Genomic DNA, 17,291 nt, shown 5'->3' on the forward strand with positions numbered 1-17,291 from the left:
AAATAAAATAAAAAAATGAAAATAGTAACGGAAACTACATTTGACATTGATAACACTGATTAAAACTAGCTATAAGTGCAGTGATAAAGTCCTTCTTTTTCGTTTTTTTACTTTATGTTAACTGTTTTGTTAAGCGCTTTGTTACAGCTGCCGCTGTTGTGAAAGCGCTATATAAATCAGCATATATTGTATTGTATTGTATTGTATTAACATCAGGCATGAGCCTTTGGGGTTCATTTTACTGGACAAGGCATGTCAAGCAGCTGTTTAAGAATTGTAGATTAGATCACTTTATTGCACAATAGTTTCGGGGGTTTTTTTTTTGGTTTTGTTTTGTTTTGTTTTTAATCTTGCACTCAACAAATATATCACATCGATATTCCTGATGCCGGTTTTACATCAGGAAAGCATATTTTGAATTTGACGACAAATTTAGACGCTCCGCTAGAGTGCCTCTGTGCCTCTTTTATTACATAACCGCGAGACGAGTATACCGCTATGCTTCTTCATCTGACTGCATCGAGTGGTAAATTCATCCGAGCAGAGAACATTCCAGATTCAGGCCAAGGCTGCCAGTGTTGCAACATGTGCTCCCTCATGTGTGCCATGATCAATATGCTTACATCTTCCTCTCAAGCTGCTTTGCAAGCCCCGCCCCCAGCACCGCTCTGGTTGGCTCCATTGGAGCTTTGTGGCTTGCCGCCCCGCAAGTCCACAAACTCAAGAGGTGATTGTGCTCTTTTGATTTTTAGTTCCACTCTCGCTACTAGGTAAACCTCTGTAGGTTGGAGTGAGAGAGTATCATTAAAAAGAAGCGAGCTACTCTTGCGCGTAATTAAGTGTGGCTGAGCTTGCTGTGCGTGCCTCACGGACGGTCTGCAACGCATTGCAGATCCTGCTCGCTTATAGCAGGAAGTTTGCTTGCACTGACACATGACTGGGGATTAGCAAACATTTTGGGAATAAAGTTACATTTTGGTTGGGAAAAAAAGTTGTAATATTAATTAGAGATGAAAGTCCTCTGGAATTCCGGAATTTCAAATTTTCATGAAGTTTCCTCCGGAAAATTGAGGAAAAATTGCCTAAAATTAATCCGAATATTAGTTGACAATATTGAACGAACACGCGTTTGAGCGTTTGTTTTGCTTTCACGAGCCAAGCCATGTTGCGGCACGAACACGAGTAACCGTAACACCCCTCCCCTCGCATTGTCATGGCCTCGCCATATCTCGGAGATTTCAACATTTCGGCGAGAACGGAAGCCACAAAGGGTGCACGTGTGCACACAAAAGGCAGGTTAATAATTGAATGTTGAGAATTTGAATAGCGTTCTGTGTAAACTAATTCATGCATGATTGGCCAGGTACGGCCCCAGCGCAATGTTCAAACAGGTAGACAGGTAAGCTGTAATTTTCAGGAAAGTCCACTTTCATCTCTAATTAATTAAACAAAGATGGTTTTTCTGGAGATACAAAGTACAAATCTGACAAGGGTAAGTAAAGTGGTACTATTAAGATCTTTAAGTATTTTGTTTAACAATGGGAGAAAGACATAATATAATATGAATCTCTTTATTGTTTTATGTGTATTTAAATATATATATATATATATATATATATATTCTCAGAGAAGAAACTAAAATGAAAAAAAGTGTGGGGGGCGGGGGATTTCTGAGAAAAAAAACAAGGCAAAGGCCGGATTTTTTTTTCAGAATAAAAAGTCATAATCTTGTGGGAATGAAGTTGTATTCTTTTTAATGAAGCCATAACATATTAATATATTTAAGTCAAAACGAAATACAAAAATACAAATATTTATATTCTTAATATTAACACCTGATATCAAACTATTTTCTTGTTAAAGTGAGTTTAGGAGCTTCGTGTTGACCAGAGTAATGTTTTGCGGCCGACATGGTGAGAGGGAAGTATGTTGAAGCAAGTTGAAGAGCTTAATTTACACCAAAGTAGTGCTTTGGTGCCATCTTGTTGAATTCTGGTGCCAAGTGACTATGTTGTCACACAGAGCATATTTGACAATAAAAGTTGACTTGACTTGAAGTGAGTTGAGAAGTTTCATTTTCACTCGAGTAGAGCTTTGCCTCCATCTTGCGACATCTTGGGGCCATGTTGAAGTGAGTTGAGGAGATCCACTTTGACAAAAACGTTACTTACGTGCCACCTTTTGGAACTTTGGTGCCATGTGACTATGTTTAGATGAATTTGACCACAGTGGTGCTTTAACACCGTCTTGGGCATCTGTAGGCAATTATAAATCTTTTTGGGCTATCAAGTCGGATTTTCTGTTTGTAATTGGTTTAGTATGTTAGTTTTATTGACACACAAGTCCCCATCTATAGGAATGCACCTTTTAAATTACTGCATACTATATATTGATTTCCTGTGTATTATTACTTTGAAAATTAGTAAAGAAGTATGAATTCCACTGCTGTATAGTTCCCATCTATTGACTGTTCCAAGCAGGCTATGTTCAAATGTATCCCTCCTTCACATTTCAGACACACCCAGATCTACCCCGTCACATTAAATCTGCGGAGTTTTAATAGTGTCATTCCCTTTCTCTCTCAACCCCCCCCCCCCCCCCCACACACACACAAAGCAAAACACTTTTGTGTCACGATGCGTCATGTGTGTATTTGATCAATTCATGAAAGCTACACATGCAGTCTCATTGCATTACTGCAAAAAGAAAACAAAACAACCACAAAAAAAAATTGGCTGGCTGGTCAAGCTTCACAAGCGAGTGCATTTCTTCCCCCCTCACACACCTACATGCACGCACACACACACACGGATATACACACGTGCATACATGCGCTCCATCCATCCATTCAGCCGTACGTCCACCCACTGCAGGGCCCAAGCGTGTAATCTTGTTGCTACACGTGTGTTGATGTCATCGCTGTGAAAGGAAGATATCCTGCCACCCATTTTATGCATTTCTTCAAGCAAGCTTCGGGAATAACTTGATTTTGGCTCATATTTGACGTAATCACAGACACAAGCAGAAATATGATTTCATAACAGTGCATCCTTGCGGTAGAAAAGTCAGTGATGATGTGGAATAGCAGTAGAATAATAGAATTACTAGCAGTGCAGACAGCCTATCAATAAATTTGAAAAAGACCAGTAATTCATAATTTCATATCGACAATCATATTTTTGATGTGTGCATGGAAAATGAACAGTATGGTGCAGTATTATGAGGCAACCGTTGTTTTTGTTTATTCCAGGTTTCTTCTCATGAATTTCCATGGAAAGTTTCCCCTTTTAAAACCCCCAGAATTTTGCAACCCTATGCGCAGTCACGTGTGCGAACCTTTTTTCAGTCATAGCAGTGACGTTGAGGTGCGCCTGTCCCTTTAAGAGCATCGAGCGGATGCTCTCTGCTGCTGCCGCTGCTGCTGATGGCTGCACTTGCAGCTGATTGGCTGAGGCCATGGAGTTAGGGGGTTGGGGGGGGGTCGCTTCGAGGCGAGAGGGATGCTGCTACGTAGTTGAGCCTCCCCCACCCCGTCCCTCCCTCGCTCCCTTCCTCCTGGCTGTCGCTCTCTCTCCCTCGTCACAATCTCCTCCCTTGCTCGCTCGCATCCTCGGAATAATCCACATCTAGGGCAAGCTGGCTGAGAGGCGATCACAGCTCAGCTCCTCTCTGCAGCCTGGGAGAAGAAGAGGTGGCACTAAGCCTTTTCAACGCAGGGGGAAAAAGAAGAGCAAATTTTGAGCGCACAGGAAGACACGGAGGGTCGAAGAGCAAGATTTTTCCATCGGAGGACACTGTTTATTTCTACATATTGTTTATATAGCTATATATATTTGTACACACGCTTATAGATATTTATATATAGATTCAATTATCCTTGTACATATCCGTACTCGTGCTCGTCTGTTTATATTCATATTTTTATATGTATTTGTGTGTGTAAATATATATAATATATAAGCAAAACATATACATCCATATATATGTCCATATATATGAATTTATATGCGCATCACTGTGAACCAAGAGGATTCTCATCTCATCAGGGCTGGTCTCTGATTGTGATCGTATACAATATTTGATCTTCTACGCTCAAGAGGACAAAGACGCCGTGCCCATTTTGTAGTTTTTCTTTTACTGTTGCGGCATCCCGTCTCCCTCTCCATCTCCATTTTTTTTACCCCCCCTTTGCTTCGCATCCGAGAAGCTGAGAGCGACGGGATTTGACAAAAGAGGGCGGGAAAAACTCTCTCAAATTCCTGTGATTAGTGCGCTTTTCCACTGGCATCTGTGTTCCGTTTAGCCCATCGCGGCGCCGTGTGACATCAGCCCAGCGTCTGCCCAGCCAGCATGCACAAACACCACCACTGCTGCAAGTGCCCAGAATGTTATGAGGTGACCCGCATGGCGGCCCTGCGCAGGATGGACGCCCCGGCCTATGGAGGAGACTGGCAGGCCGAGCCCTATGGATACCCGCCCGGGTACGGAGGAGGCCAAACCTTACCCGCTCCGGCCTCGGGGGGAGGAGGCAACATGGGTGGAGGAGGAGGAGGAGGTGGCGGAGGAGGAGGTGGAGGGGGCACCTTAGGGAGAAGTAAGGGCAAGATGATGTCTGGCGGTGGGCCTGGAGGCCCCAATCCTAAGGGCCAATCCAAAGGGGGTCCCAAAGTCAACGGCAACAACTCAAGTGGACAAGGAGGATGGTGGCCTGAGTGCACCTGCACCAATCGGGAGTGGTATGACCAGGTAAGGCATGCTTGGGGTCCTCATATCCATTCATTAGCCCTCCTTCAATATAGAGGAGCTAGGATTGAGGTCTTTGGGTCTTGGCACAGCGAATGGTTCTGACGCTGGTTCATTAACGCGCTTCAAATCTTGATGAGCTAAAATTGCGGGTTTTCTTTGGGTCTGGGTGTAAGTAATGGTTCTGATACTTGTTCATTAGCCCTTTTCAAATCTCAATGAGGTAAAATGAGGTGGTATCCTTGGGCTTTCAAGTTGTGAATAATAGTTCTGAGATGAGTTCATTAACCCTCTTAACAAACTACGATTGAGATTTTCTTTGGGCCTTGGTGGAGGGAATAGTTTTGATAGCAAATCATGAACCCACTTCAAATCTAGACTTGCTAAAACTCAGGGTTTCTCTGGAACTTGGAATAAGGAATGCTTCCGATACCTACTCATTAACCCTCTTCAGTTCTAGATGAGCTAAAATTGGATTAGCTGTTCAGGCCTTGATAGGGAGAATTGTTCTGATGCCCATTTATTAACCCTCTGCAAATCTAGGCTCAAAACATACCTATTCCGGTCTGCTTAACGCCATTTATTATACTGTTGCTCCCTGTTGCACATCTCATTTGCAAAGACCCCCTCCCCCCCTACACAAAATTGTAAATGTATTATTATTATCCCTCCAGTAAACCACCATAAATGTTCTTGTAATCCTTCCAGTTTGTCATCTCTTAGCCTTCCCATTGACTGTGACTGTGGTAGGCAGCAATGTGGGAAGGACAGAACAGGACTGATCCAGTTTGAGTGCACACATGGAGATCATGTTTGTGCATTTGATGACTAATGCTTATAGATTGGAACACGCCTTGGCTTCTTTGCTGATTCAGGTGTCGTAGGCCCGAAAAGAAAATGGTGCATTTTTGTCAGGAATGCAGTTATGTAAAGCTGAGAAACGCGAAACAGTTGACCGTCGCCTCGTGTCTCATTTGGATGAGATGATGAAATGCCATCGCTTGTATTCGTATCGATGGACTCCATTTTATACGGCGACGATCCCGATTTAATGTGTCCTCTGCAACGCTCACGCCTGTATGCCTGTCATGCATCCAGCACAGATTATGAATGAAACCGCCGCGTTACATGCGGTACATTTTGGGTCATAGTGTATTTACATGAATGAGAATTACAGTTAAGGGGAGGTAGGTGGGATTTACAAAAAAAACAAAAAAAAACAAGTCGATGCTGCCTCTGAAGCATTAATTAAACAAGCTGCACGTATGTGAGCCGAAGCGGGGGGAAGGGCCACGCTTGTTGAGCATGAGATTCAAGGAACAGCTCCTTGCCATGCATGAGTATGTGGCAATGTGGTGTGGAGCCGCCGCATCGTCCGTTTTTGGGGTTTTTTTTGTCTTTTTTTTTTTTAATCCCATACGCTGCATTTTAAAATGTGTGCGCGAGGCAGTAAGAGCACGGAGGTGAGAAGAACATGAAGAAGAAGCAGCAGCAGCACAGGGGCAAAATGGAGGCTGAGTTTTTCAATGATGCCCCTGAGCAGAGACGCAGCCTGGAAAGAGATAAGGAAATGCGGTGCCTTTTTCCCCTCTCCCCCATCTATATACTCTGCTTTTATTTCACACATCACAACAATGTGCGATTATGCAAGCAAGTACTGTGACTTAAGTCAAACGTGTAACTAATATCTATTGCTCATTTGAAGCCAACATGATCAAAAGCCTACTGAATTGGTTTTCTTTGCCAAATCCTGATCCTTGTGGTCATAAACATCCATCATCAACCTCTTCTACCCATTGTAAAAACAATACAGCCTATATGGCAAGCACCTTTAACATTATAAAAGCTCAGTTTTTCGATCTGCAATAGGACGTCGAATGCAAAGGATGTTGGAATTTTCATTCAACATATGTGTAACGTCATTGTGATGAGACGAAACGACAACTAGCAGTATCTGTGAGTCAAACATGAATGAAACTGCTATCGGCAACGTCACAATGACGCCATCTCTGATATCTCGCAACTAAGTTGCAGACATCTGATAGTCAATTCCATACACTGTATCTGCAACACCATTGTAGACATCTGGAACTCCAATTTCAATTATCTACAGTGTGATTCTGATTCGTCCAAATTTCAGTTCAAGATATCTTTAATTCGCGGCATCAATATGGCGGCGCCCCCCTTTTGTTTCTTCCCCAGAGAGAGAGAGAGAGAGAGAGAGAGAGAGTGTGTGTGTGTGTGTATACATATATATATATATATATATATAGAGAGAGAGAGAGCGATGTATTATAGTTTTAAATGGGTGAAGTGCCTGAAGTCAGAATCAAATTGCACATATGTCAAAGTACAGTTTGAGATATCTACCACCCTGTTGCAGATGTCCAGTTTGACTAATCTCAACACGTTTGTTAGTTAACTCAGTTGCAAATTCCAAATGTTCAAAATGCAAATTACAATGTCGGAAAAACATAGTTAAATCTAACATTAAGATAAGATAAGATAAGATAAGATATCCTTTATTAGTCCCACACTGGGGAAATTTACAGCCTCCAGCAGCAAGAATGTAGGCAGAAAGAAGAAGAAAAAACAAACAAACACCATCCAATTAAGTGCAATATAAATACAAAATGGATAAATCGCAGTGCTATTTACAGTTGTTTTCCACATCATTCAATTATTAAATATTATTGTTGCTATTTTTTATTCAGCAGCCTGACAGCAGTTGGTAGGAACGAGCGTCTGTATCTCTCCTTCTTGCAGCGCGGGTGTAACAGTCTCTGGCTGAAGGAGCTACCTAGTGCTGTCAGGGCGGGCTGGAGAGGGTGGGAGGGACTGTCCATCATAGCTTTTAGCTTAGTTAGCATCCTTCTGTTGCCCACCTCCTCCAGAGTGTCAAGGGAGCAACCCAGGACAGAACTGGCCTTCCTGACCAGTCGCTCCAGTCTCTTTCTGTCCCGGGCTGAGATGCTGCCTGACCAGCAGACAATGCCATAATGGATGGCCGAGGCCACCACCGAGTTATAGAAAGTCTTAAGGAGCGACCCCTGAATCCCAAAAGACCTCAGTTTCCTGAGTAGGAAGAGTCGGCTCTGTCCTTTCCTAATCAGGTTGTCCGTGTTTGTAGACCAGTCCAGTTTGTTGTTCAGAAGAACACCTAGGTACTTGTAGGAGGTCACCCTCTCTATGTCCATACCCTGGATGTAAAAATACCCTCTCGAAATGTTTGTTTAGCCAAATCCTTTAGTGTCATAAACATACACCAAGAAGATTCTGCCCTTTCTAAAATCCGTACAGCAAATACGCAATGTGCCATTCAATAAGGATATCCGTCAAGCTGGAAAAAAACATGCTGGAATTGTGTGTTGAACCAAGGTAGGAAACAAGATAAATAAACCAATAAAGGCAGGCAAGGTGGAGGTGTTGGCGGTGGTGGTGGTTGTGGTGGGTGGTTAGGTGGGGGGTGTTGGGTTATGTAAGAGGAGGGAGTCGGTGGTGCTGTCATAGAGGGAGAAGGCCTCTGACAGCGTGGACGAGCATCTGTCCCTTCATCCCTTCAAATCAAGCCAACCGTGTATAAACGAGATGAACCCCGGCCTGGCAAACTGCTCATCCCCGGGAAATGTGGCGAGGAAGGACACCTCCTTCCTCTTCCACGGCTAACCTAGAGTGGGTTAGAAATCAAACATGCCCAAGCACATCGAATGCACTTTGCCTTTCATAAACAAGTCATGTGGCGCACCGTCACTCCCAATGTCGTCACGAGACATTGATAACATCATTGATGTTGTCTTCCGTCATTTGTATATACTGTAAAATGCCTCCTGCGCAATGAACGGTGAACCCCTGTAAATCCGTGGTATTTAAAGTTCCCGTATGCTGAATCCAAATTTAAATGTATTGAAGCACAACTATTTAAAGCACAGGTGTCAAGCTCGAGGCCTGGGGGCCAGATCGGGCCCGCCACGTCAGTTTATGTGGCCTGCGAAAGCAAATCCTCTGTGTCAATTTACACGATCCATGTTAAAATCTGTACCGAAATGTCAAATGTCATGTGTAATAAGTAACATGGAGATTTTGCATTCATTTTCTTAACCTGTTTACATTCACTTCAACAATAATTTCACAAACGATTAACGTTGACAGATTTCAAAACAAGTCATCCATCAATTTCTTACATGCAAAAATTAATGCAATGAGATGATGAATCATATATTTGTTTTCACGTATAGCTAAGCCCCCAAATTTTCAAAATTATATAATGACCATGGGGCGGCCCGGTGGGGAGTGGTTCGCACTTTGACCTCACAGTGCAAAAGTACTGGGTTCAATTCCGGCTCCGGCCTTCCTGTGTGGAGTTTTCATGTTCTCCCTGTGCCTGCGTGGGTATTCTCCGGGTACTCCGGTTTCCTCCCACATTCCAAAAACATGCCTGACACGCTGATTGAACACTCAAAATTGTCCCTAGGTGTGAGTCTGAGCGCTGATGGTTGTTCGTCTCTGTGTGCCCTGCATTTGGCTGGCAAGCGGTTCAGGGTGTCCCCTGCGTACTGCCCGAAGACTACTGAGATAGGCTCCAGCATGCCCCGCGACCCTTGTGAGGATAAAGCGGGTCAGAAAAAGGTTGGATGGATGGATATAATGACCATAGTCTACTATCTTGTTGCTCACATACAATACAAAACACTATCAAACAACTTCTACTTAAACACACATGGAATAGCATCGGTTTTCACAAAAGAGAATAGCATAGTTAAACACCAACATATTCAACCACATTGTTATTATTTATTAGTTATATATATATTTTTTGCCATATCCAAATCTGGCTCGAAACACAGCAACACATAGCAAAAAAATCGATGCTCTATGCCTCGACTACCTCAAAGCCGGGGCACTTATGGTGCTTCTGTGTATAAAAAAAGTAAGCCCACAAGCTAGTGAATATTTGTGTTTAAAAAAAAAAGACTGGGCTGGGGAGAATGCTAAATGATGAGACAAAAAAAGAGCTGACAACTTCCAAGAAAATGAAAACTGCATTTAAGAGACGACCCTACTTAAAATACAAGTTTATGGCTGCAGGTGATTCTGACACACCAATCCCACTCTGCTTAATTAATATGTCAACAGGCTTGCAAATGAGCCATGTGGAGCCTTTAAAAATGCTTTGGCAATATGGAGTTGTGTTCTGGATTCAAATCAAGGCAGAAAATCCAAGAGTTGCCAAAAAATAAAAATCCTTGCTCCCATTTCCATTTGTCAAGCAGGCTTTTCTGCAATAAGCACAACAAAATGACAGAGTAGACGCGAAGTAACAAACTTTAGGTGTCATTTTCTCCCCGGCATTTCAACCAACTACATTCAGCACAATGTTTTCATGATTTTATTCCTTTCCTCTGTTTGCCAGTCAGTCCATTAAAATATTACTTTCCATGAAACTGGTCCATGGCCCAAAAAAAGGTTGGGGAGCGCTGATTCAAAAGACAGGCTTTTTGAATGTAAATTTGAGGCCATATCGGCAGCTTCAGTCAGAAATCTCCCCTGGTTTTTCCCCCCGCGGCCGCCAATCTGTCTTTGTGCAGCTCTGTAGCTATGATTGCTCTTAAACATTCATGAGATGTTACTTTATTTATAACCAGCCAGGCTTATTCTCTCCGCCAAAATCCTCTTTTGTTTATTACCAGTCCTCCGTAGTGTTCGCATGTGGCTAGGTTTTCGATTAATTCACAGGCACAGTGGGCGTTCCGTGTCGAACACTCCCATAGGTGAATACCACTTGAAAGCCCGAAGGCCCTGATCAGAAATGCTTGCATGCGCGCGCGCGCGTCTTCCTCAGTCGCATTGAGTTATCATGTCACCGGCGCGTACATCCGTCTGATGAGATTTTGTCCGCACTGATGCGATTTGCCCTTCCTTGTAACAGCATCCGGGGGTATTAACAAACGGCCTTGTCATGTGCTAAATATGCGAACGTCTTGCGCTTCGTGCCATTTTGAAACATTTTAATTAGTTTTCTCCTTCCATAGAATGACCAGATAATAATTTTATAAAAGTATATATATATATATATATATATATATATATATATATATATATATATATTAGGGGGTGGAACGGTGCTCGACTGGTTAGCACGGTTGCCTCACAGTGCAGGGTTTGATTCCGGCTCCAACCTTCCTGTGTGGATGTTCTCCTTGTGCCTGGTTGGCATTTGCATGCTACCAGTCCGCCTACTAAAATACTACTTGTTAACCTCTCCAGCTTCAATATGCCATACTCATCTTACCAACACCCTGAGTTGTCTGTAGCAGAATGACAAAGGTGCACTATTAGAACAACTGTGTCTTACTGGTAGTGGGTTTTTTTTTTTCATTCCTGGTAATGTTGTTTTCCCACTCTTAGTGCCACTTTTGGTCGACTAGTATGCAATTCAGCCTTCCTAGTAAATTACTATGCTGCACTAGTTATACTACTCGGCCCAACTAGCAAACATGTCACGCCCGAGTAGCCTCCTGGATGCAAAAAGTAGTCCCAAAATACCCAGGAGTAGTTTTGCCTCACAAGGTACGTAGTTGTTACAGTAGTATGTCAAAGAGTTCCTTCTATTGCGCAATACTGGAAGCCAGTCGACTTTTATCAACATGAACTCAGAAGATGTATTTCATGATTTCATATTTTTCAAGATGGCGCCGCGAGAGCGGCTGCCTTTACAGCAGCGCCTTATTATTTCGAGTTTCATCTGTTGCCGAAATGGTGTTTTATCCAAGAGACACAGATTTTATAACGCAATCGAAGATTCATTTCTGTATGTATTTTTTAATGTACCGTTAAGTGTGCCTTGTGTGACTTGCTTCATACTAATGACTTTTGATTATGTTTGTGCTTGGGGGGATAGTTGCTGTTACATATCAGGTAACATTACTATTTCTCTTCATATACCATATCAAAAATGGTATTTTGTTGTAATTTGTCATTTCACATGTCTGGTGTGGAGATTTTTTTGATTTACCTCAGTGAAAATACACAATTTTTAACATTTTTTATTAGCATTGTTTTTATCTATCAATACATGTCCAAAGTACTGTGAGCCTTTGTGACGGTTATAAAATTAATCATAATTTTTTTTTCGATTGAGATTGAAATCTCAATTTATCAAACAATTATTCATTGATTTCAAATCTTAGGATTCATTCAACCACTGAAACACAAGTATTCAAACTCTTATCATCGCATCAAGCCGATTCATATCTCATAAAGTTGAACATATTATTGAACACTCCATTCTTATTGTCAACTACAAATTGATCTTGTAAATATGTGAAATTCAAGACTAGTAGTGTACGTGTGCATGTGTGCGTGTGTGTGTGTGTGTGTGTGTGTGTGTGTGTGTGTGTGTGTGTGTGTGTGTGTGTGTGTGTGCGTGCGCGTGTGTTCTGCTCGACAGTAGTGGAAACAAACTCCACACAGTTGTTCTGCAGTGTACTAGTGTGCCATAGTTTTTCCACTAGTGCATCTTATGCTTTCTACTAGTGTGTGAATGGGAAGAGTGGAAAAGAAGGTCGCGGGGAACAAAGGCGTTCAGTCATTTATTGCACAGTAATTGTTCTACTGCTGTGCTAAAACGGTCTTCCTATTGAAGACAAAAAGCATACTAGTGCATAGACAGCTCATTACACTAGTAGGATGTGGAATAAATGCTTTGTTTGATCAGATAGTGGCCCCCATCCATGGGAGAAAGGAAAGGGGAGGGTACCGCTGTTTGTTTGCTTGCCTGCTTTGTTTTATGCTTTTTTTTTTTGTTTTTTTTTTGCTGATCACACTAGCGACTGTCCTAGAAAAACGACAGCACGCCGGACTCCTGAATCAGCGATGAAGGCGGCAGGAATACGAGCTGCACACAAGGGACCTTTGGGTGGAATTGTGGGGCAGTGTTAAATAAAATGTGGCTATTAATTAATATAACCTCAAAGAATTGCGTGTTGGGCAATAAAACACACACACACACAGCCGGACTCAATTGAAGCATTTGAACTCTGCATTGATTCTTGGATTTGTCTGTGAAGGATTATCCTGAGCGATTATCCTGTGTTGTCGGATGTGATGGAAGTGATTTTTCCTCTTGGATCTATTTGGGGAAATGGCTGAGTTGATAATCTCAAATATTATACCTGTTTTAAGTAAGTTTGGTACACACATAACGATAAAAAACACTTTTCTCTCTTCCATCTAAAGTCAGCAAAAGCCCAGTTGTCAGATGCCTCTGAATAATTATTCTTCATGATTATCCTGTGTTATGAGGTGTGTTTGCAGTTTTTCCCCCTTTCCGGTCTGCTCATAAAACGTTCAGGGCTGAAAATCACAAATGTTAAAACTAGGGCCCGATCAGTCTGGATTTTCATTAGCTTTGTTTTTTGTTCTCATGTGCAAAAATAGTTTCTTTGGCAAAACCTTTAATATCGACCATCAACTTGACCGGCCAATCAATCGGTCGGGCCATAATAACAAGCAGAAATGTTTGGATGTGTTCAACACTGATTTCAGGTAATCCACGGACACCATGATTTTTACGTGACACTGAGAACTATCCAGGCCATATTTAAGCCTTTTCACTCCCTTGAAATTAAAGTCGGCAAAATCTAGAATCTCAACTGTCTTTCGGAGACTATCCTGAGTTATAAATATGTGTGTGGGTGTGTTAAAAAATGTTTTTCTTTCTAACGATTCTTGGATTTGTCAGCAAGACATTATCCTTCATGATTACGCTTTGTGATTATCCTGTGGTGTTGGGTGTGTTATTTTACTACCCCGATCTCCTAGAAGAGATTATTACTTTTAAACCTGTTCAATATTTAACCCATTCATGCACTGTGTAAACTGATAGAATGATAAACTGTCCACTGTAGTAACCGCTGTCCCTGAAAGGGTTAATCTTTTTGTTTGTCTTCAACGCCGAGCTCAGCCAAGCCAGTGACGTCATACACAAAATTTGAGCATTTTCACAGACTTCTGGTGAAAGTCAGCTAAAGCCTGAATCTTGGATGTTAGTGACAGATTATTCTGAATGATTGTCCTCTGTTTTGAGTTGAGGTGTTTCCCTCTTCGATCTGCTGTTCTAGCCCAACAATCGTAAATATTAACCAGTTTAATATATGCGATCGCAGGTTGCTAGGACCAATCAACAGACTTTGTGCTTGTGACATGAGACATAATGTCAGCCACTTCGGAAGCATCCCGAATCCCTTTCGCTTACTAATCTTTCTTCTTTGTAGTTTCTGTATCCCCTGTGGAATCAAAACCACGCTGCCTCTTGCAGGTCGATCCCGGTACTACGACTTGACATGGTTACCCAGGGACTCACGATTGGCGTCGGAGTTGTGGTTCTGTTATGCGTGCTGCGCTGCACTGCCATCTCAAGTGGCTTCGTTGCTTATGATTTTCCTCATGGTGTGCCGGGTGCCTTGTCTTTGAAAAATCGCCTCGAATGTTAAAAGTCGCTCCACGTTGTGTTCCAGTGAGCCAAACGTGAGCATCTTCTGCACGGTAACATTCCCCCCCTACATGTTACCACGGCTTGTGTGCAGATCACAATCGATACGAGTGGAGAGCTCCTGAAGCTTTCTGACTCCTCTTCACTTCTGTGGGGGTGTGTGGGTGCTTTCAGAGCTGCTTGCGCTTTTATTGCTTTCATCCGCCATTTTATCAGCTCTTATTTCGGTCACAGTGGAACATCAAGAAGAAACATCTTGTGATCGCAGCTTCTGGTTCAATCCAAACAAACTTGCAACCCCCCATGACGAACATTAATGTGTTTGAACGTGATCAGTCTTGCATTTCCACTGTGTGAAATCGTGAGTTGCATCATATTTATTACCACACATTCATTCCACACTCACTCATACCTTCTGGGACTGAACAATTAATCGAATTCACTCAACATCATAGGAATGCAATTTTAGAATTGCAATGGCTTAATTTTGGTTCATTGCCTGCCTTTATTCATAATATATATATATATAAACTGCATAAAAAGCCTATTGTATGCACTTTGTGTTTCGATACATCGCTTAAATAAGTTGAGTGCTTAACAAGTGCACGTTTCCAGCATTGTTTCATGGAACATGAAAAGTTGAATTGATAAAGCCACAGATTTCTTTGCATTATGGTTGGAATCTAATTTATGACTTATGTTTATGCTGTACTTGCTTGGTCGAATGTGGTCAAATTGTCGTAGTGAATGCCTAAAAGACTGCAAGTCTAAGTGTTTAGTAAGTTCGCAACGCTAATTGAAGAAGATAAATAAACTCTTTCATATTGAGTCATTTGCCAAAACATTGATGTATAATAAATCTCACTGTTTATTGTAACAGAAATTAGCTTATTTCTTCTCTGCACCTTTATCCAGATCTGCACCAAAATGTAATGGATTCTTTCTTGACAAATGACTCCTCCACAAAGTTTCACAGATGTCCCCTTTATTGTTTTTGTTGTGTAATCCTGCCAGAAAGCAAAAAACCCCCAGAATGAATGAAACAGAAGCCCATGTCTGTTTGCCAAGTTTGTTACTCATAAAATTATGCAAGTAACAGTATTACACTTCAACGTTTCTCTCGTGTCATAACTTGAGAAGCACATTTCTCGTGTCGATGCTTTGGCATGTGAGCGTTCAGCAGTTTAGCGTCCGTGAAAATATAAATGGAAGGGATCTATTTTTAATGCTGTCACATCCACCTGTGACCAGTAAAAGAATGAAAGAGGAAAGAGCTTTCAGTGCCCCGTCATACAAATGTGCTTACTTGCTTCTCATCAGCGCTCTGGAATATTCTGCAATATTGTCACTGGAATTCATGCTTTATGGGCTGGGAAAAAAAAGAAAACTGGAAAAAAGCTTTTATAGTTCTTACCTGTAGGCTTCCTCACCTGCATGAAGTTAAAAATGAACAACGTACAGTCGAACCACCTTACAATGTGCCATTATAACGGTAGTTCGTTGTAACCATTTCCGATAAAATGTCCGCCAACTACGGAGTATAATACAGAATGAGCATTTATAGAGGTAAAAACGTGTCATGATCCGTATTCGGCAGCAGGTGGCACGCGTTCACTTCTGCCGCCTGCACACCTGCTGCCTATTTGCCAGAGATTGCACCTGCTATATCTAGGCGCTCCGGCGGTCGACCCATTGCCGGAGTATTGCATGCCGTGCCACTGCTATTGCCTATGATTACACATATTGTTCGACACCATTCGCGGTTGGTTATATTATCGTCGTCCCACGGGAAGCATTATCTTAGCGTACGTAAATCAGTACTCGTTTAACATATTTTTCCTTGCCGTTGTTTTGCAAGCGTTTTCTGTTGTCGCATTTCCTTATTTCCTGGTGCTCGTTTTTACCAGCGCTTTCTGTTCTCGCGTTCCTTATTTCCTGGCTATCGTTCTGAGACCAGCGTTTTCTGTTGTTTTATTAGGCGGGATTTTTGTTTATAATAAATATTATTGTTTTACAAAGTCCTTCTCGGTGTCTGCTATTTCAGGGATCCGCTTGTTTTCGTTTTCTCCGTTACGTACGAGGCAGTTCCCTTTTCCTGCTTCGTGCGTAACGTGACAACATGAACATGTAATACAGTGTAAACATGTCAATTACAAATACCTGTACGTGTATATGAAGAAAAAAAGATTTTTATATAACATGAAACAAACAACGGTCGCGTTCCTACTTCATCTCTGAAAACATTCAGTCAGCAAATGTTTAGTCGCCATCGGCAACTGCCACTGGCGCTGGCGAAACCATCTGTCGTCAATTTACGTAGTCTCGGTTGAGATTCCTTTTGAAAGTGAGAGACAATATCAGCCTTGACAAACAGCGAGATTTGCTTCCATTTAGCCGTCGTTTCATGTTTTTAGACCATGTGCTATGCCTCCGTGAGTTGCGGCATAAAGTATGCTAAGCAACAGAGGGGAATCCCGCACTGTGCGTTTTGTTCCTAAGCAAGGTCGCGGCGGCAGTTAGCTTCGCAGAGTTCGTTGTAACAAAGGCGTTTTCACTGTTTTGTGGGAAAAATCTGGGTGTTATAATGAAGTTTACATTATAAAGGTTTGTTGTCAGCAAAATCGGCAAATGGAAAATGAATTATGTAAAATCGGGACTTTGAAATGTGAACCTTGTAGGGGTGAAAACGTAAACGTGTTACGTTGAAACCGAGGTTGGGCCGAAACCTCTTCTCTCACGCCCGCGACCATCGTGAGGATAACCGGATTAGAAAATGGTTGGATGGATTTGAATGGTTTCACAAAAATGTGCCGTTTTTGGTGTCTCCTCTAAATTGAGCATTTATGAGGTGTGAGGATTCCTCCCGACACCAACTTGAGGTACAACTAATATGCATATCAACGTACAGTTTTTTGTAATACAAAATGTACACATTGAATTCCATTCATCCATCCTTCCATCCATTTTCTTCCATTTATCCAGGGTCAGGGCGTGGAAGCAGCAGCTTTAGCAAGAAGCACAGGCTTCTCTTGTTGCAAATAATTGATGCCCCCTAAAG

The 17,291-nt window shown here is 42.1% G+C and overlaps 1 protein-coding gene across 11 annotated transcripts in view; it reads left to right on the forward strand.

Moving 5' to 3' along the window:
- The window catches only part of dlg3 (discs, large homolog 3 (Drosophila)), a 101,242-nt gene that overhangs the window by 18,159 nt on the left and 65,792 nt on the right, over window positions 1-17,291 (forward strand). For 3 of the 11 annotated variants that reach the window (XM_086101229.1, XM_086101230.1, XM_086101232.1), the window contains exon 1: window positions 3,597-4,746. The exons of 1 other annotated variant lie outside the window; for it this stretch is intronic. In XM_086101229.1, coding sequence (XP_085957355.1) covers window positions 4,351-4,746 — 396 coding nt within the window. In that variant the 5' untranslated portion in view covers window positions 3,597-4,350. Of the gene's footprint in view, window positions 1-3,595; window positions 4,747-17,291 lie in introns of those variants that run through there. 7 more of the 11 variants (XM_086101234.1, XM_086101238.1, XM_086101235.1 and 4 more) reach the window with 3 other exon arrangements.

This window comes from Hippocampus guttulatus, chromosome 2 (assembly GCF_054856545.1).
Source record: "Hippocampus guttulatus isolate MCC_2025c chromosome 2, RoL_Hgut_1.0, whole genome shotgun sequence".
Classification (NCBI taxonomy): Eukaryota; Metazoa; Chordata; class Actinopteri; order Syngnathiformes; family Syngnathidae; genus Hippocampus; species Hippocampus guttulatus.